At 42.3% G+C, this 21,712-nt stretch overlaps 1 protein-coding gene across 1 annotated transcript in view; it reads left to right on the forward strand.

The window, feature by feature from the left end:
• The window catches only part of wdr18 (WD repeat domain 18), a 221,112-nt gene that overhangs the window by 118,077 nt on the left and 81,323 nt on the right, over positions 1 to 21,712 (forward strand). The window contains exons 6-7 of the mRNA XM_070860856.1: positions 14,827 to 14,891; positions 19,577 to 19,701. Of these exons, the coding sequence (XP_070716957.1) occupies positions 14,827 to 14,891; positions 19,577 to 19,701 (190 nt within the window). The remainder of the gene's footprint in view (positions 1 to 14,826; positions 14,892 to 19,576; positions 19,702 to 21,712) is intronic.

A 21,712-nucleotide genomic window follows, 5' to 3' on the forward strand; every position in this document is an offset into this window, starting at 1 on the left:
GTTGGTGCTGCTGGTGTTGGGGCTCATCATGGTCCGATTCTGAGGATCAAAGTAAAATCTAGAGTAAAAATGTTTAACTGGGCGAAGGCCAATTTCAGTGGGATGCGAACGGATCTGGCCCGGGTAAACTGGAATCAAAGATTGCGGGGCAAAACTGTAGTGGCGCAATGGGCTGCCTTTAAAGAGGAAATTGCTCGGGTACAGTCTGGGTACATTCCCCCGAAGGGGAAAGGTAGAACAACTAAAGTCAGAGTTCCCTGGATGACGAAACAGATGGAGAATATGATCAAGCAGAAATAGAGCGCATATGACAGATGTCAGATTGCAAATACATCTGAGAATCGGCTATATATAGAAAGATCAGAGGAGAAGTGAAAAATAAAATAAGAGGGGCAAAGAGAGGGTATGAGAATAGTGACAGCCAACATAAAAGGTCATCTATAAGTCTCTACAGGCAAATAAATAGTAAACGGGTAGTAAGAGGTGGGGTGGGACCGATTAGGGACCAAAAAGGAGACCAATGCATGGAGACAGAGGGTATGGCTGAAGTACTAAATGAGTACTTTACATTTGTCTTCACCAAGGAAGAGGATGCTGCCATAGACATAGTGACGACTTGGAAGAAGGGACTGAGTGTAAGTTTGCTGACGGTACAAAGATGGGAGGAAAAGTAATGTGTGAGGACACAAGAAATCTGCAAAAGGACATAGATAGGCTAAGTGATTGGGCAAAAATTTGGCAGATGGAGTATAATGTTGGAAAGTGTGAGGTACTTTGGCAGAAAAAAAATCAAAGAGCAAGTTATTATTTAAATGGAGAAAGATTGCAAAGTGCTGCAGTAGGACTTGGGGGTACTTGTGCATGAAACACAAAAGGATAGTATGCAGGTACAGCAAGTGATCAGGAAGGCCAATGGTATCTTGGCCTTTATTGCAAAGGGGATGGAATATAAAAGCAGGGAAGTCTTGCTTCAGCGATACAGGGTATGGTGAGGCCACACCTGGAATACTGCATGCAGTTTTGCTTTCCATATTTTCGAAAGGATATACTTGCTTTGGTGGCAGTTCAGAGAAGGTTCACTAGGTTGATTCTGGGGATGAGGGGGTTGACTTATGAGGAAAGGTTGAGTAGGTTGGGCCTCTACTCATTGGAATTCAGAAGAATGAGAGGTGATCTTATCGAAACGTATAAGATTATCAGGGGGCTTGACGAGGTGGATGCAGAGAGGATGTTTCCACTGATAGGGCAGACTAGAACTAGAGGGCATAATCTTTGAATAAGGAGCCGCCCATTTAAAACTGGGATGAGGAGAAATTTCTTCTCTGAGGGTTGTAAATCTGTGGAATTCACTGCCTCAGAAAGCTGTGGAAGCTGGGACATTGAGTAAATTTAAGACAGAAATAGACGTTAAAGGGTTAAGGGGAGTGGGCAGGGAAGTGGACCTGAGTCCATGATCGGATCAGCCATGATCGTATTAAATGGCGGAGCAGGCTCGAGGGTCCATATGGCCTAGTCCTGCTCCTATTTCTTATGTTCTTATGTCGTGGAGACACTTGATAGCATAAAAATTGATAAACATGAGATATTAGAAATGCTGGCTGTATATAAAGTAGATAAATCACCAGGACAGATGGAATGCATCCTTGGATGCTGCGGAAATTAAGGGCTGAACTCGCGTAGGTACTTGCCATAATATTCCAATGCTCCATAGATAAAGGAGGATCGTGCCAGACCAACTGGAGAATTGTTCAAAAAAGGGTGTAAAGGTAAACCCAGCAAGACCAGTCAGGTTAACCTCGGTAGTAGGGAAACTTTTAGAAACAGTAATCAGGGACAAAATTAACAATCACTTGGATATAGGGGTGGATTAATTAAGGAAAGTCAGCACGGATTTGTTAAAGGCAAATCGTGTTAAAGCAACTTGATTGAGTTTTTTGATGAGGGTTGATGAGGGTAGTGCGGTTGATGTGGTGGAGATGGATTTCCAAAAGATGTTCGACAAAGTGCCACATAATAGACTTGCCAGCAAAGTTGAAGCCCATGGAATAAAAGGGACAGTGGCAGCATGGATACGAAATTGGCTAAGTGACAGGAAACAGAGAGTAGTGGTGAACAGTTAATTTTCGAACTGGAGGAAGGTATACAGTGGTGTTCCCCAGAGGTCGGTTCTAGGACCACTGCTTTTCTTGATATTTGTTAATGGACAACATGAGTGCCGCTTATACTGTTTCACCTTGAATCATAGAATGGTTACAGCACGGAAGGCCATTCGGCCCGTCGAGCCCCTGCCGACTCTCAGCTAGTCCCTTTCTCCATAGCCCTGCAATTTCTCCATAGCCCTGGACGTGAGTGTACAGGGCACAATTTCAAAATTTGCAGATGATACAAAACTTGGAAGTAGTGAACAATGAGCAGGAGAGTGATAGACTTCAGGAAGACATAGACAGGCTGGTGAAATGGGCAGTCACATGCCAGATGAAATTTAATGCAGAAAAGTGTGAAGTGATGCATTTTGGTAGAAAGAATGAGGAGAGGACATATAAAGTAAATGGTGCACTCCTAAAGAGAGACCTGGGGGTATGTGTGCATAAATCGTTGAAGCTGGCAGAGCAGGTTGAGAAAGCAGTTAAAAAGGCTTATGGGATCCTGGGCTTCATGAATAGAGGTATAGAGTACAAAAGTGTGGAAATTATGATGAACCTGTATAAAATACTGGTTTGGCTCCAAGTGGAATATTGAATAAAATTCTGGGCACCACACTATAGGAAGGGTGTGAAGGCCTTAGAGAAGATGCAGAAAAGATTTACAAGAGTGATTCCAGGAATGAGGGACTTCAGTTACGTTGATAGATTGGAGAAGCTGGGGTTATTCTCCTTGGAGCAGAGCAGATTGAGAGGAGATTTGATAGAGGTGTTCAAAATAATGAGGAGTCTGGACAGAGTAGATAGAGAGAAACAGTTCCCATTGGCAGAAGGGTCAAGAACCAGAAGACACAGATTTAAGGTGATTGGCAAAAGAACCAAAACGACGTAAGAAAAACTTTTTTACACAGCGAGTGGTTAAGATCTGGAATGCACTGCCTGAAAGGGTGGTGGAGGCAGACTCAATCTTATCTTTCAAAAGGGAGTTTGATAAGTATCTGAAGGAAAAATAATTGCAGGGCTATGGAGAAAGGGACTAGCTGAGAGTCGGCAGGGGCTCGACGGGCCGAATGGCCTTCCGTGCTGTAACCATTCTATGATTCAAGGTGAAACAGTATAAGCGGCACGCATGTTGATGGAATCGATGGCAGGTGAAGTAGAGATGATAGAAGCATTCTGTCAATGGCAAGAAAGTTCTTCAAATGAGGTAACACTGGATGGAGACTTTGCTGGAATCACTTGCAGTTTGCAGAATCTGTGCTTGAATTGGACTGAGCAACAGCTCCCTGAGGTGTGGGAGCTTTTACTGTACATTTGATGCTGTCAAGCAATCAGCTGGAGCAATGGCACGGAACTCCCGCCTCTGGTTGACAGACGTGGTTCTCGAGCTGCGTGAATCCTGTGGCGATGCAGGGAAATTAAAAAAGTAAGTGGGAAAAAAAGCTCTTGAGTGCCTATAAACTACCTGATAATCATCTCAATTGGGTCGCCTGCTGCTGCTGGTCGGGTCAGCTCAGATATGCCAAAAACACCTGGGGAAAGGCGTGTGGTAGCGAGATGACAGTGGGTTCCTGACCCGCTGTCAACAATAACAACTTTCCAACCCAACCCACCACCGATCGCTCCCACTACCACCCCGAAAAATCCTGTGTGCAATGCCAAATTAATTGCCAAGTGTACATATATGTTGTATGCTATGGTACAGAGGAATCTGGGGGTCCTTGTACATGAAATTCAAAAGGTTAGTATGCAGGTACAGCAGGTAATTTGGAAAGCAAATGGAATGTTGGCCTTTATTGCAAAGGGGATGGAGTATAAAAGCAGGGAAGTCCTGCTACAACTGTACAGGGTGTTGGTGAGACCACACCTGGAGTACTGCGTACAGTTTTGGTCTCCTTATTTAAGGAGGGATATACTTGCATGGGAGGCAGTTCAGAAAAGGTTCATGAGGTTGATTCCTGAGTTGAAGGGGTTGTCATATGCAGAAAGGTTGAGCAGGTTGGACCTATACTCATTGGAGTTTAGAAGAATGGGAGGTGATCTTATTGAAAGGTATAAGATTTTGAGGGGGCTTTACAGGGTAGATGCAGAGAGGATGTTTCCCCTCTTGAGGGAATCTAGAACTAGGGCATAGTTTCAGAATAAGAGGTCGCCCATTTAAAACAGAAATGAGGAGGAATTTCTTCTCTCAGAGGGTCGTGAATCTTTGGAATTCTCTACCCCAGAGAGCTGTGGAGGCTGGGTCATTGAATATTTTTAAGTGGAGATAGACAGATTTTTGAAAGATAAGGGAGTCGAGGATTATGGGAAAAGGGCAGGGAAGTGGAGTTGAGGCCAAGATCTGATCAGCCATGATCTTATTGAATGGTGGAGCAGGCTCGAGGGGTCAGATAGCCTACTCCTGCTCCTATTTCTTATTCCTGCCTCTCTCACTTCAAACATCACTCTTCATAGTGTAAAAATAATTTATAAACTCTCTTTCTCTCTCTCATTTTATTCTGGAAAAATTTACAGGCTTCTGCCAAAATGTAGCTGAGAGTTATTTCAGACTGGTTTCTTCTGACCTAAAGCCAGAGATTTACGAGCAACTTCCAATCTGCAAACTTCCCTTCTCAATAGCAATTATTAACTAATTGACCTTGGGCTTTTGTTTATTTGCAGCAATAAGGCATTGTGGCCTTAAAGGGACAGGCATGCTTAAACACAGCTTCACCGTAGCAGCAGAATAATATATTGGGCATTACATGGTATAACACACCTTTCATTATAAAACAAATCAAAAACAAATTTGGACTCGAATATAATTTCTAAATTTGCGGATGACACTAAGTTGGGAGCGACAGTCAATACTGAGGAGGAGTGCAACAAATTACAAGAAGACATTAATGAATTTGCATAATGGGCATATAATTGGCAAATGAATTTCATCACAGATAAGCATGAGGTGCTACATTTTTGTAAGAAAAGTAAGGCCACATATTACTTGGAAATTAAAAATCTAAATGGGGTAGAGGAGCAAAGGGACCTTGTAGTACAAATCACTAAAAGTAGTGATGCAGGTTAATAAGGACATTATTATTATTTTTTAAAGCAAACCAAGTGCTAGGGTTTATTTCTAGAGGGATAGAATTGAAAAGTAAAGAAGTTACGCAATTAAACCACACTTGGAGTACTATGTACAATTGTGGTCGCCATATTATAAAAAGATTATTAAGGCACTGGAGAGGGTGCAACAAAGATTTACAAAGAGGATACTAGAAATGTGATCTTATACCTATCAGGAAAGGATGAACAGGTCTTGAAAAGAGAAGGCTGAGGGGTGACCTAATAGAGGTCTTTAAATTATGAAAGGTTTTGATAGAGTAGATACAGAGAGAATGTTTCCACTTGTGGGGAAAAGCATAACTAGAGGCTATCAATACAAAATAGTCACCAAGAAATCAAATAGAGAATTCAGAAGAAACCTCTTTACCCAGAGAGTGGTAAAAATGTGGAACTCGCTACCACAAGGTGTAGTTGGTGCAAATAGTGTAGATGCATTTAAGAGGAAACTAGATGTGCATATAAGGGAGAAGGGAATAGAGAGTTATGCTGATAGAGTTAGATGTGGAAAGATGGGAGGAGGCTCAAGTGGAGCATAAACGCCAACATGGACTGGTTGGGCCGAATGGCCTGTTTCTGTGCTGTATATTCAATGTAATTCTATCTATGTAAAACAGCATAGTCTCCAATCTATCGTGAGCTACATCAAAGGAGATAATATTGTAGCTGCATAGGAGTATAGTCTATTATTTCTTGCCATTTTTTCACAGATGCTTTATTTTAAATTAAAATTGGACAAGTGTTTGCGAGGCCCAATAGCAACAGCATTAATGGGAGGTATATATTTGCTGCTTTGTATTACCAGTAGATTGTGTTATTCAACAGACCACCTGTTTTCAGGCTTTCTGAACATAGATATTCAGCTTTAGTGATCTGTCACACCCAGATATAGCCGCATAATCACCAAATTATGCAGAGGCACTTGCTGCATCTGATTCTGATACATTTTATAATTGGATAGGTTTTGATGCAACAATCATGAAAATATACAGTTTTTCTGAAAGCAAGAAAATTAAAACTTGTGAAATAGTTTCTGGTTAAAACCAGTGTCTTGTTTGAGTGGTCCTTCCTTTTCTAGACAAATTGCTGGAACTGTATTTACACCCAATAGGAGCGAGCTGTGCTCTACAGTTTATTTTCGAACAGTAATTGTATTTTCAGAACATTTTTATAAACAAATGATTAACTTAATTACTCTAGAATTACATTTGCCCTCTGGAATGCTGAGGATATAAATACCATTCTAGCACATTAATAAATACAAATATTTTCTCATTCCTCGTTCAAGTGACCATTGTTTATGTATAAGCCTAAAAAGTAAGTGATGGTAGGATACAGGTAGAAAGCATCCCATTGCCTGTGCCCAACATCAACATATACACAATTTCAAGTAGGGATCATTGGCTGGTGATAGGGAATAAGAACCCTTGCTGGCTTTTAAAAAAAAATCTTTTCTTAGCTTGGGAACACTGCTACCAATTGTAATGTGTCTCTCTTCCCTGCCCTAGCAGCGATCAGCTAATTCAATCTTGGAACTTTTCTATCTGTTTGGAAAATAAAGCAATAAAATTGAAAAACTGGGGAATGTTGGTAAATAATGGCGATGGACAAGGATAAGCAGAAAAATGGTATAATATAGAAAGAAAAGCCACACTGGTTATAAAAGAACAAAGACTGTAAGTTCCTCCTTAAACTATTGAAGGAACAAGCTGCGCTCCACTGTTTATTTCTACATCCTACACCATGCGCAAGTGTATTTTAATTGTTAGGATTTTTATTGAATATTAGAATGATTAATTTATTTACCCTAGAATTACATTTGCCCTCAGGAATGCTGAGTCTGACAGGTAATTCTGCCTGGTTTCAGCAGGTAATCGTGCTAGATTTGGATGGGGATTAGGACCGGGTGGACTTAATCTGGATCAGGCCTGTACGGGGGTCATTGTAATCTAACGGAGTGTAAATTCAAATGGAGCGGGAGGGTAATCTGGTGCTTTGACGCTGATGGAGTGTGCACAGTTAGGACTCTAATCCACACTTGTCAAGCTCCCTGAAACGTGTCCTCAATGGGAACCAGTGGATGTGGTGTATTTGGACTTCTAGAAGGCATTTAACAAGGTACCACATAAAAGGTTACTGCACAAGATAAAAGTTCATGGGGTTGGGAGTAATATATTAGCATGGATAGAGGATTGGCTAACTAACAGAAAACAGAGAGTCGGGATAAATGGTTCATTCTCTGGTTGGCAACCAGTAACTAGTGGGGTGCCGCAAGGATCAGTGCTGGGACCCCAACTATTTACAATCTATATTAACGACTTGGAAGCAGGGACTGAGTGTAACGTAGCCAAGTTTGCTGACGATACAAAGATGGGAGGAAAAGCAATGTGTGAGGCGGACACAAAAAATCTGCAAAAGGATATGGGCTAAGTGAGTGGGCAAAAATCTGGCAGATGGAGTATGATGTTGGAAAGTGTGAGGTCATGCACTTTGGCAGAAAAAAATCAAAGAGCAAGTTATTATTTAAATGGAGAACGATTGCAAAGTGCTGCAGTACAGCAGGACCTGGGGATACTTGTGCATGAAATACAAAAGGATAGTCTGCAGATACAGCAAATGATCGGGACATCCAATGAAATATTGGCCTTTATTGCAAAGGGAATGGAGTATAAAAGCAGGAAAGTCTTGCGACAGCTATACAGGGTATTGGGGAGGCCACACCTGGAATACTGCGTGCAGTTTTGGTTTCCATATTTACGAAAGGATATACTTGCTTTGGAGGCAGTTCAGAGAAGGTTCACTAGGTTGATTCTGGAGATCAGGAGATTGACTTATGAGGAAAGGTTGAGTAGGTTGGGCCTCTACTCATTGGAATTCAGAAGAATGAGAGGTGATCTTATCGAAACGTAAAAGATTTTGAGGGGGCTTGACAAGGTGGATGCAGAGAGGATGTTTTCACTGATGGGGCAGACTAGAACTAGAGGGCACGATCTTAGAATAAGAGGCCACCCATTTAAAACTGAGATGAGGAGAAATTTCTTCTCTGAGGGTTGTAAATCTGTGGAATTCACTGCCTCAGAGAGCTGTGGAAGCTGGAACATTGAATAAATTTAAGACAGAAATAGTTTCTTAAACGATAAGGGGTTATGGGGAGTGGGCAGGGAAGTGGAGCTGAGTCCATGATCAGATCAGCCATGATCTTAATTGAATGGCGGAGCAGGCTCGAGGGATTGTATGGCCTACTCTTGTTCCTATTTCTTATGTTCTTATGTAAATATTGATAGCACTCAATAAGCCTGAACTCGGCAGGGCAGGTATTCATACCCAGGCATCAGTGGACCTGCAAAAGAAAAAATGGTAATTCAGCATCGAAGGGTTTAATGCTTAAATATTTTAAATATTGAGCTGAGATGCATAGCAGCATAGCATTAAAAATGTCATCATGAGCCCATTTTTAGAACATCTGATAAACCCAAGTGAAGCGCCAAGACAGCAGCCTCAGGATACCATCCTGATTGAGAACAGACTGGATAAATCAAGCAGTAGTGGTCAGGTGACTACGTTTTTGTTTTGAAAGGCTTTAAATTGACTAGAAGAGAAGACTGAAGGAGATGATTGAGTTTTACAGTTTTGAACTCGTGTAAAGAATAGGTTAGAACAGGAAATGATGTACTAGTGTCGATTTCAAAGAAGTGACATTACAGGAAGGAGGAAATGTGTAGGGCAGACTATTTACAGCTAAAGAGAAACGAGAGAAGAAAGTTCCGAGGAATAAATTGATTTTGATTTCCTCTCCATTTCATCCAGGTTGTAGACTATGGACTTTTCCCTGCTTGAGACTGGGACTGAAATTATGAATGGATAATCTGGGTTTGAGGTTGTGGATGAGCTAGTACAGATCTGAGGTGGTGTGTTGGGTACTGGGCGGGGGGGGGCGGTATCCGAAGTTGTGTATTGGGTACTGGGGTATCTGAGGTTGTACGTTGGGTGCTGGGGGGTCTAAGGTTATACATTGGGTGCTGTGGGTCTGAGGTGGTGTGTTGGGTATGACGGGGGGGTGTGGTGTGTTAGGTACGGGGGTGGTCTGAGGGGCAGGCTCTACTGGGGGGGGGGGCTGAGATTGTGTGTTGGGTACTGGGGGGGGGGGGTGGGTGAGGTTGGGTACTGGGGGGGCTGAGGTTGTGCGTTGGGTACTGTGGGGAGGGCTGAGGTTCTGTGTTGGATTCTGGGGCCCCCCGAGGTTGGGTACTGGGGGGGGGGGCCCCGAGGTTGGGTACTGGGGGGGGGACCCCGAGGTTGGGTACTGGGGGAGGGCCCCCGAGGTTGTGTACTGGGGGGGCCCCCGAGGTTGGGTACTGGGGGAGGGCCCCCGAGGTTGTGTACTGGGAGGGGGGCCCCGAGGTTAGGTACTGGGGGGCCTGAGGTTGTGTGTAGGATATTGGAGGGGAGGATGAGGTTGGGTACTGGGGAGGGGGTCTGAGGTTGTGTGTAGGATACTGGGGGTCTGAGGTTGGGTACTGGGGGGCCTGAGGTTTTGCATTAGGTACTTGTGACTAGGGTAGGGTATGAAGTGGCAAATGGGATAGTTGTGTTTGCAACTATTCCCCATCACTGCACACCATATGTTGGTGCTCCCAACATTCGTTGATATTACTTGAATAATTTCCAGTAGTTCCATTCTGTCTTGGTTGCTTGTTATCGTAGTCCTGCTTATAGTGGCAAGTTAAAATGACAGTTGGAATGTCCATACTTTTTGCTGTGAAACCATTCTGTAGCTTATGAAGAGTGTGCACCCATGTATTTTTAACAGAGTATGTTTTGCGAGGCTAACATCTATAGGTAAGGACTGCCCCCACTGAAGGATTAACGGAAGAGCTGAGAAGGCAAATACCTGATATTCAGATAAAACGGGCCTGTTAAATGCACAGGTTGACACAGATAATCAGATGGATCAAAAGATCAAAGTTGGAAACATGGAAGGGATGAACTAAAGATGAAAGGAGAATGAGCGTTTTATATTTTGATCAGACAATGATAGCTGTGCCTGATGCTGAGTTGGCTCCGATACTAGGCAGGGTGTTGTCTTTGGACTCTAACTTTGAAGTCAGAAAGTTCAACCGTTCATCACTCAGTGTTCATGCTGGATCAGGGATTGTGCTTTGTGACTGGTCATTTTGGATTTCTACCTCCCTAGCTCCCTGTCCTGCCTCACTTACCCTCCCCCAAACTAGTAGGCTGATCGTGCACGATCTTCACTATTGTCATTGGATTTCAATAAATTTTAATTGTAAATAAGAACATAAGAACTAGGAACAGGGGTAGGCCATCTAGCCCCTCGAGCCTGCCATTCAAAAAGATCATGGCTGATCTGGCCATGGACTCAGCTCCACTTACCCGCCCGCTCCCTATAACCCTTAATTCCCTTATTGGTTAAAAATCTATCTATCTGTGATTTGAATACATTCAATGAGCTAGCCTCAACTGCTTCCTTGGGCAGAGAATTCCACAGATTCACAACCCTCTGGGAGAAGAAATTCCTTCTCAACTCGGTTTTAAATTGGCTCCCCAGTATTTTGAGGCTGTGCCCCCTAGTTCTAGTCCCCCGACCAGTGGAAACAACCTCTCTGCCTCGATCTTGTCTATCCCTTTCATTATTTTAAATGTTTTTATAAGATCACCCCTCATCCTTCTGAGCTCCAACGAGTAAAGACCCAGTCTACTCAATCTATCATCATAAGGTAACCACCTCATCTCCGGAATCAGCCTAGTGAATCGTCTCTGTACCCCTTCCAAAGCTAGTATATCCTTCCTTAAGTAAGGTGACCAAAACTGCTCGCAGTACTCCAGGTGCGGCCTCACCAATACCCTGTACAGTTACAGCAGGACCTCCCTGCTTTTGTACTCCATCCCTCTCGCAATGAAGGCCAACATTCCATTTGCCTTCCTGATTACCTGCTGCATCTGCAAACTAACTTTTTGGGATTCATGCACAAGGAACCCCAGGTCCCTCTGCACCGCAGCATGTTGTAATTTCTCCCCATTCAAATAATATTCCCTTTTACTGTTTTTTTTCCCCCAAGGTGGATGACCTTACATTTTCCGACATTGTATTCCATCTGCCAAACCTTAGCCCATTCGCTTAACCTATCTAAATCTCTTTGCAGCCTCTCTGTGTCATCTACACAACCCGCTTTCCCATTAATCTTTGTGTCATCTGCAAATTTTGTTACACTACACTCTGTCCCCTCTTCCAGGTCATCTATGTATATTGTAAACAGTTGTGGTCCCAGCACCGATCCCTGTGGCACACCACTAACCACCGATTTCCAACCCGAAAAGGACCCATTTATTCCAACTCTCTCTGCTTTCTGTTAGCCAGCCAATTCTCGATCCATGCTAATACATTTCCTCTGACTTTGCGTACCTTTATCTTCTGCAGTAACCTTTTGTGTGGCACCTTATTGAATGCCTTTTGGAAATCTAAATACACCACATCCATCGGTACACCTCTATCCACCATGCTCGTTATATCCTCAAAGAATTCCAGTAAATTAGTTACACATGATTTCCCCTTCATGAATCCATGTTGCGTCTGCTTGATTGCACTATTCCTATCTAGATGTCCCGCTATTTCTTCCTTAATGATAGCTTCAAGCATTTTCCTCACTACAGATGTTAAACTAACCGGCCTATAGTTACCTGCCTTTTGTCTGCCCCCTTTTTTAAACAGAGATGTTACATTAGCTGCTTTCCAATCTGCTGGTACCTCCCCAGAGTCCAGAGAATTTTGGTAGATTATAACGAATGCATCTGCTATAACTTCCGCCAACTCTTTTAATACCCTGGGATGCATTCCATCAGGACCAGGGGACTTGTCTACCTTGTGTCCCATTAGCCTGTCCAGCACTACCTCCCTAGTGATAGTGATTGTCTCAAGGTTCTCCCTTCCCACATTCCCGTGACCAGCAATTTTTTGGCATGGTTTTTGTGTCTTCCACTGTGAAGACCGAAGCAAAATAATTGTTTCAGGTCTCAGCCATTTCCACATTTCCCATTATTAAATCTCCCCTCTCATCTTCTAAGGGACCAACATTTACTTTAGTCACTCTCTTCCGTTTTATATATCGGTAAAAGCTTTTACTATCTGTTTTTATGTTTTGCGCAAGTTTACTTTCGTAATCTATCTTTCCTTTTTTTTTTATTGCTTTCTTAGTCATTCTTTGCTGTCCTTTAAAATTTTCCCAATCTTCTAGTTTCCCACTAACCTTGGCCACCTTATACACATTGGTTTTTAATTTGATACTCTCCTTTATTTCCTTGGTTATCCACGGCTGGTTATCCCTTCTCTTACCGCCCTTCTTTTTCACTGGAATATATTTTTGTTGAGCACTATGAAAGAGCTCCTTAAAAGTCCTTCACTGTTCCTCAATTGTGCCACTGTTTAGTTTGTGTTCTCAGTCTACTTTAGCTAACTCTGCCCTCATCCCACTGTAGTCCCCTTTGTTTAAGCATAGTACGCTTGTTTGAGACACTACTTCCTCACCCTCAATCTGTATTACAAATTCAACCATACTGTGATCACTCATTCCGAGAGGATCTTTTACTAGGAAATCGTTTATTATTCCTGTCTTATTACACAGGACCAGATCTAAGATAGCTTGCTCCCTTGTAGGTTCTGTAACATACTGTTCTAAGAAACAATCCCATATGCATTCTATGAATTCCTTCTCCAGGCTACCTCATGTGATTTGATTTGACCAATCGATATGTAGGTTAAAATCCACCATGATTACTGCCATTCCTTTTTCACATGCCTCTATTATTCCCTTGATTATTGTCCGCCCCACCGTGAAGTTATTATTTGGGGGCTTATAAACTACGCCCACCAGTGACTTTTTCCCCTTACTATCTCTAATCTCCACCCACAATGATTCAACATTTTGTTCATTAGAGCCAATATCATCTCACAACTGCCCTGATATCATCCTTTATTAACAGAGCTACCCCACCTCCTTTACCTTCTTGTCTATCTTTCCGAATTGTCAGATACCCCTGTATGTTTAATTCCCAGTCTTGGCCACCCTGCAACCACGTTTCTGTAATGGCCGCCAAATCATACCCATTTGTAATGATTTGTGCCGTCAACTCATTTACTTTATTTCGAATGCTGCGTGCGTTTAGGTAAAGTGTTTTAATACTAGTTTTTAAACCATGATTTTTAGTTTTGACCCCTCCTGCAGCTCCTTTATATTCATATATATTGTCCTTTCCTATCACCTTGTGGTTTACACTTACCCCAGTGCTACTCTGCTCTGTGAAATGTTTGTACTAGATCCTGTTGGAACTGTGAAAATATCTGCCAGAGCAATTAGACTCTAGATTATGTCCTTCAAACTTGAGCTCTGTGTGAAGGGAATATTTTAAGCTGTAAGTGAAGTCCTGGAGGGTACAGGTCTGTTACTGGTGGTGGCAGTGGTGTGTTCGGAGCAATATGGGATGAATTAAGGAATCACGGACCAGTGAGGTGTTTTGGGTTTAAATGTGGTTTGTTCCTGTAGTGTATTACACTAAATAATCCTGGTGACAGCACTGATGTGGTGTGACTGGAACTAGCAATTCCTCAGAATTAGTGGGGGCCTGAACGTATAGGGACACAAAAACAGTCAGAACCCAGCAACTGCAGTGTGTTGGCCAGCCTTTGGAATGGTGATACGAGGGGAAGAAAGGAATTAATCTGGAAATGGGGACTGGGGAAAGCTGTCTGAGGAGGCAGAAAATGTAAATTTTAAACAGCAGATTCCTTTTAATTCAAGGTCACTGCCTTCCCGTGTCTCATTTTTTAAGCTATTAAAAACTTACAATGTGTAAGACTTTTTCCAACATCCTTTGAAACTTCAGGACTCTTGAGTGAAGATGACTCAAAGCACATTATGTTGAGTCAAGCTAAAGCTACACATATCTTACTCCCAATAGGAATTCTTCATCTGTTCCTTGTCTTGGGTGCAGGTGCAGAACATTACACGATTTTCTTTATTCTCATTATATAAATTAGTTTGTGTAAAGTTTGTTTCTTTTGAAGAAAATTGTTTCATTTTGAGTCTTTAATCTAGTGAAATGCAGTTATATTATTTATGAATTGATCACTTGTGCCACTTCGGGTTGGGAAGTTAGAAAGTATAATTTTACCACGGGGGCATGGGATGGAGCTAATTGCATCTTCGCCTCAATTATCCCTGATCTTCGAGTCCTGATGTAAAGGTGGGATCTCATGATTGTGGGTGTACTATTCCTGCAGTTTTTACCTTCTCTTCATACCCGAAGAGGAAAGAGGAAGTACTTGCAGACATTGCTGGTAGCCCCTCTAAGTGGTCACGGGGGGAAAGGGGAGGGTGGGGGGGGTTAGACTGTTTGGACTCATTTGCATTCTTCTGTACTTACACTGGTGCTCAGCACAGCAGTTGTGGAGTTGTGAAACTTTATTAAAGTAGTATTTAATTTCTGTTTCCATACAAATTCATTCCTCAAGAAATATTTGGCTCATGCCTGTACTGATACACTAATAATGAATTGTGCTTTTTTGCAGCCTGTTCAGAGAGAGAAGAACTTTCAGACTGACAAAGATGGCAGTCACATTTTCAAGGGACATCGGTAAAGAACCGTTTATTAACTGTTTACCATCAGAATCCCAACTATGTTGCTGAAACAATGCTGCAAGTGAGCTCCAATAATTTCCTTATTTTGGAGTTTTTCTTTAAAGTAATGGGAATTTCAGACAGTTTCATTTAGGACAAGATAGAATGAATATCTGTTTCTTTTCTCCCACCACCCTTCCAACCACTCCCTCCCTCCCCTCCGCCCCCCCTGCCATACTCCCAAGTAAATACATTTAGTTTTTATAATTTGTCTCTGCTATGACCTGCTGGGCATGGAATTAATTGCTGATTTTGCTGAAAGTGAAAGTAGGTCCTGCACTTTGTCTCAAGCACAAAGACTTTGTGATATTTTCGTATGGAAACAAATTCTCTTTAGTAGCAACAATTCAGAATCTTTTTGTTAACATTTTTCGGTCACTTCCTTTCTCTCCCCACCTCTGCCCCCCCCCCACCCCCCCCCCCAGGCCTTTGGGGCGGTGGAAGCAGGGGAGAAATTCCATTGGAATTTCGAGAGGATTAAAGTACTTCAGAATACTGATGCCACTTGTTACTTTGCTGTGAGCCACATGAGTAATTGGGGATGTACTGCAATGGGATGTAGGACTGAGCAAAAACAAGACCATATGCACCTCAACCATCTATCGGGGACCATGTTTTTAGTATGTTTCTCTCAACCATGTGTAATTTCACTGATAAGCTATCTCGTCCTAAAACATAAATGACACAGGCTATTTATTTCTACAGGACAGCAAATGCAAATGTGGGGAGGGAGAAAGTTTAAATCCATTATTGGATGAAAAATTCCACTTTAATTATAGTGCGCCCTGATAACCAGACTTGACGTGTCTTTTTTTTTAAACTAACAGCAGTTGTATAAATGATAAATGTTTTAGAGAATACATTTGCTGCCTTCAGAATATAATGGAATGTGATATTTGTAAAGTGTTTTGAAATCTCTAACAACACCTCAGACCAATTGTTCCCCCAACCCTGCACAACCACCAGTTCCCCCACCCACCTTCCCCACAGCTGAGAAGACACGCAGGTGACGCAAACTTCTGTCAATGCCTCTCCTTAAATCACTGTTCGAAGGTGTGGCAAAGTGTCTGATCTCCCATCTCTGCTACCCTGGTGGCCCTCTGAAACCAGGGTAATAGATTGGAGAAACCTGATTTTGAAGGGCTGAGAATAGAACTTGGGAAAATAAAATGGGCAACAATATTGGCAAACAACAATGTAGAACAGCAATGGGAAATATATACAACGGTGTTCATCCGAGTGCAGAATCAATATATTCTGCTAAAAGAAAGAACAAACTAAACACTAATGAGACTCCATGGATGAATAAAGCTGTAAGGGAACAATTGAGGGTAATGAAAGAGGCATACATTAAGTACATAGACATGGTAAGGGAGAATACAAAGAGATTAAGAGAGAAGTCAAAAAAACAACTAGGAAGGCAAAGAGGAACTATGAAATTAAATTATCAAGGAATATAAAACAAAATAGTAAAATATTTTACAGGCACATCAATAAAAAAGGAAGGTTAAGGTGGGAATAAGACTATTTCCATATCTGTAACATTGCCCGTCTCCGCCCTTACCTCAGCTTATCTGCTGCTGAAGCCCTCATCCATGCCTCTAGACTTGACTGTTCCAACGCACTCCTGGCTGGGCTCCCACATTCTACCCTACGTAAACTAGTGGTGATCCAAAACTCGGCCGTCCGTGTCCTAACTCGCATCAAGTCCCGCTCACCCATCACCCCTGTGCTCAATGACCTACATTGGCTTCCAGTTAAGCAACGTCTCAATTTCAAAATTCTCATCTTTATTTTCAAATCCCTCCATGGCCTCACCCCTTCCTATCTCTGTAATCTCCTTCAGCCCCACAACCATCCTGTCCCCCTCTTTCCCCCCCTCCCCACCCCAGGTGTCTGTGCTCCTCTAATTCTGCCCTCTTGAGCATCCCTGATTATAATCGCTCAACCATTGGTGGCCGTGCCTTCTGTTGCCTAGAAATTCTCTGCCTCTCTCCTCCTTTAAGACGCTCCTTAAAACACACCTCTTTCGCCTGCGCTAATTTCATCTTGTGCGGCTCGGTGTCAAATCTTTATCACAATAATCCTGTGAAGCGCCTTGGGACATTTCACTATGTTAAAGGTGCTATATAAATACAAGTTGTTGTTCCTACCAAAGTGAATAATTTCACATTTCTGTACATTACATTCCATTTTCCAAGTTCTTGCCCACTCACTTAGCCTGTCTCTATTCCATTGAAGTCTCTTTGCACCCTCCTCACAACTTACGTTCCCACCTAGCTTTGTATCATCAGCAAACTTGGATATATTACATTTGGTCCCTCCATCCACATCATTGATATAGATAGTGAATAGCTGAGGCCCAAGCACGGATCCTTGTGGTGCCCCACTAGTTACAGTCTGCCAACCTGAAAATGACCTGTTTATTCCTACTCTGTTTTCTGTCCTTTAACCAATTCTCAATCCATGGTAGTATATTACCCTCAATCCCATTTTGTTTAATAACCTCTTGTGTAGCACATTATCGAATGCCTTCTGAAAATCCAAATACACCACATCCACTGGTTTCCTTTGACAAATATTTTGAGGTTGTAATTAGCAAACATGATTTCCTTTTCATAAATCCATGTTGGCTCTGTGCAATCCTATTATTTTCTTAGTACCCTGTTACCACGTCCTTAATAATAGATTCTAGCACTTTCTCTACTACTAATGTCAGGCTAATTGGTCTGTAGTTCCCCGTTTTCTCTCTCTCTCCTTAAACAGCGGGGTTACATTTACTACTTTACAATCCGCGGGAACCTTTCTAGAATCTATGGAATTTTGGAAGATGACAACCATTGCATCCACTATCTCTATAGCCACATAATCTCTATAGAGTATTGAGTACAAAGATAATCACTTTGCGTGTGAAGACGCAGCCGCGTGTTTATTAGCCCCATTAAAACTGGTGGCAATTATGGGGTTGCAGAGGACAAGGCATTTTTTTTTTATTGCCTGTCTTAAAAAAAAATTCCATCAGATTTACCAGTGTGGGAGAGCTAGATTATGGGAGTCAGCAGCTGCAGAATGATATAAAAGTGTCTTTTAAATGCACAATCCTCCAGTGATTTGAAAGAAAGATTTGCATTTTTATAAGATTTTAACACATCTTCTCTCATCATGAATTACTTTGAAGTGTGGCTATTTAGGGGAACACCATACATTTTGCGCACAGCAAGAGATGGATGACCAGTAATCTGTCTTTGATGCTTGTTGAGGAAGATTATTGACCATGACACTGGGTGAACTTGTTGCTACTCTTCAATTGGTGCCATGTAACATCCACCAGAAGCATCAGAGAAGGCTTGGTTTAATATCTCATCTGAAGGATAGCATCTCTGGCATTGCAGCACTCAGTGGAGCATTGGTGTGTCAGACTCGATTATGCTCAAGTGGGGCTCGAACCCAGAACTTTCTGATTCAGAGGTGTGAGTGCAACCAACTGAGCCAGACTGACTCTTGCAATACTAATGTAAACAGGAAAAATGTGAAGCCAAATGTAAATAGCTAATTTTCATTATTATCTGAATAAGATGACCGTTGTAACCTTTTTTCATAAAGTGCATTATCTTCACTGCATTCGGATGGTCAGCATCTATAATCAGCCCTCTGGTAACTGACCCAAATACACACTCCCAAATTATGACTCTGACATTTAAATAGGACTCTGGGTGCAATTTCATCTTGTTTGCTCATGATTTGCACCACTGTGCAGCAGTGTCATACATAACAAATTAATACTGTTGTACTTCACCCCATTAATTGACACAGCTAAAATGTTACAGGCTTGCCAAGTTTAAGGGCCAAAGATATGCCAGCATCTTTGCTAGTCTGCCTTGGTATTAAAATAATGTTAAGGGCATTAAACACTTGATATCAAATGCTAATTGTGTACCAAAATCACAGTAGTTGAAACAGGATCCGAAATTCTGCATCTCCTTCAGTGATCCGGGCCTCCAACTCGCTTAAAACATCTCTCTGTTAGCACTCTCTGTCCCTTCTTTTATCTGTCTCCTTCTCGTTTCTTTCTGTCCCCTTCCCCTTTTTTTCTGTCTCTCTTCCTAACCCCTGCTCTCAGGAGTAGATTTTCAACTTGCTACCTGGGTGTAAAACTGGCTTTGGTGCTCATTTTTCTTTTCCATTGAAATAAATGGAATTGAAAATCATATCGCTTCTAAATTTGGCGGCTGATCTGCAATACCAGTTTAATGCCAAGGTAGTGCGTCGAAAATCTGCCCCATGTCTATTTCTCTTCCCTTCATTGGTCATGGTTGGAGCAGTAGTCGGAGACTCAGTTTGGGAGAGAGGAGAAGTCAGCCAGGATTCTCATTTGTGCTCTCCACCAGTGAATACCCGCTGGAAAGTTTGTTGTGATGACCAGGTTGGGCTCTGCTGTGATTCTCTTCATGATCGAATAGCCTGCTATCACCTCCAGTATGACTCGCACACATGAAGAATGACAGTTTGGGTGAGGGCAGTCAGCGCTGATGCAACCATACCCCAGTAAATGTCGAGGGCAGAAAAGAGCGGGCGGAGGGAAATTATTTGTGTCTTGTCATTTCTCAGTATTGAACTCCAACTGGAAACTTTGTTCCTCAGGAATCAGGTGACTTGTCTATCGGTCTCCATGGATGGGACACTGCTAATTTCAGGATCACACGATGAGACGGTGAGACTGTGGGACATTCAAAGCAAGCAGTGCCTGAGAACAGTCAATCATAAAGGTAAGACTAGAATGTTTGTTGAACCGATGTGCTTGAGCACAACTGGGGACTTCCCTTGCACTTGAAAATACATCATGTTCTATCATGGGAAACTGTGTCTTATTTATGCACTTCTGCAGGGGAGCTTGTTCCAATACTCCATTTATGTAATTATAATATCTTCACTTCTGTCACGGAGAATATTAGTCGTTTAATGAATAAATCTGGTCCAAGTATGAAATGCTCCCAACAATTCCTGCTTTTAATGTTCATTTCATTTCACCAATCTCATGCCTCCTTTCAGGCAAAGATAGCAAAATAGGGCAACAATCTCATCTTTCACATATTAATCACTTGCCAAAAAATTCTTGATGAAGTGTCTTGTGTTTTAAAACTTGTATTCAGCTGCAGAATGAGTGACGGGGGTTTAGATTGTGCTGAGTTGCTCCATTTTATGTGTACTCTGTAGAAAGCAGAATTGGAGTTCTAAATGTTGGTAAACTAGTTGAACACCAGGGAATCACAACAATTGGCCTTAGTGACCCAGGGCTCGAGGAGGAGAAAATAGCAGTCACGGTTCTTAATCCCGATCACAATGCAGTGATTGCTGCTCAAAAGTGCATAATTACGGAACTTGAAATTATTATTATAATTGTGCTAAATTCTGGCAATTTTGTGATTTGAGTTTGGTTTGACCCCATCCCATTGAGCATTGTTTAAGGGGCCGCATTATTTTGCGGTGTGGTATAATTATGTGCTACCATTCCTTTCAAGTAACCAGCATATACGCAGCTCTTAGTGCTCCCTTCAGGTGTCACTAACCTACAAGGAGGTACCATTCCCTGATGTAACACGTTACATTAATAGTTCCCTTGATGGCTTCACAAGGAACATCCAAAAGCGATGATGTGCGATAGAGCCTTGCGGCCACAAATAGAGGATATTTTAATCACCATTTCAAAAATTGAAATCCCTCCCTCCATCCCCCCCCCCCCCCCGCCCCCCCTCCCAGAGGAACAGGATATGTCACGGCTGCTGCTTGCTTCCCTTTTTGCTGGATTCCTGTTTACTGCTCTTGTCTCCACTGGCATTGCTTGGCATTCGCCACTTATTTCTCCTCCTGTGCATCTCCACTGGATTATTTGCATGTTCACAAAAAACATCCTCAGTAGAGCAACCATTTTCCACCGGTAAAATAATAGCATTTTCCAATCCATCATTTGGGAAATTCAAAAAGACAAATCGACCCATGGGAAAAATTATAGTTTTGGTATTGAAGGGCACAAATGGAAAATGCTGAAACCCAGCACTGAGCTGTGCAGAGAAGTCCGAGAGATTTGTTGCATCGTCTGTGCTCAGTTGGGGCACTGAAATTCACCTCTGGACTAATGAGAGGAAAACCAGACAGTTACTGCTCCAGTGACTCCCGCTAGAATGTGCTCACATATAGACAAGGAGATGGGACCCATGCTCTCACTAAGCTGTGCGACTGCGCAGCTGTCTGAAGGTCCCACACTGGCTTTTCAAGTGAAGATTTTGCGCAAAATTTTGAATGGGCCACGCAACCCATTAAAGGACCGCACACGCCGAAAAAAATAAAGAGGAACGTTGGTCAGGAACAGGCTGGATTTGACTATGTTGCCCTTTAGAGTTAATAGTTGAACAATACTAGCTTGGCTCATACGTGAAGAATGATACTTGAAGATGGTAGCTGAGGCACATGGAACCTGTAGCCCAGTCAGAGACAGTACCTTCAGCAGAGAGAGGAAACCGCCGAACAACGAGCTATAAAACCCCTTCACTCATACTTTTTCTAACACCCTTGCGAGCCGTAGGGGAATCTTTTTATAAAGATTGGTCTGCTGCGTTTTGATCACAATATTTTTGTGTTAAAAGATGTGACACTAAATTAGATTTTGACAAAATGATTAGTTTCCAGATGGCAGTTCTTTCCTTATCACGGGTAACTTAAGTGGTTCCATAATTGAGAAAATGGGGAAATATAATTTCAGAGATAACAGTGGAAAGGTCT

Source organism: Pristiophorus japonicus, chromosome 18 (genome assembly GCF_044704955.1).
Source record: "Pristiophorus japonicus isolate sPriJap1 chromosome 18, sPriJap1.hap1, whole genome shotgun sequence".
Lineage (NCBI taxonomy): Eukaryota > Metazoa > Chordata > Chondrichthyes > Pristiophoridae > Pristiophorus > Pristiophorus japonicus.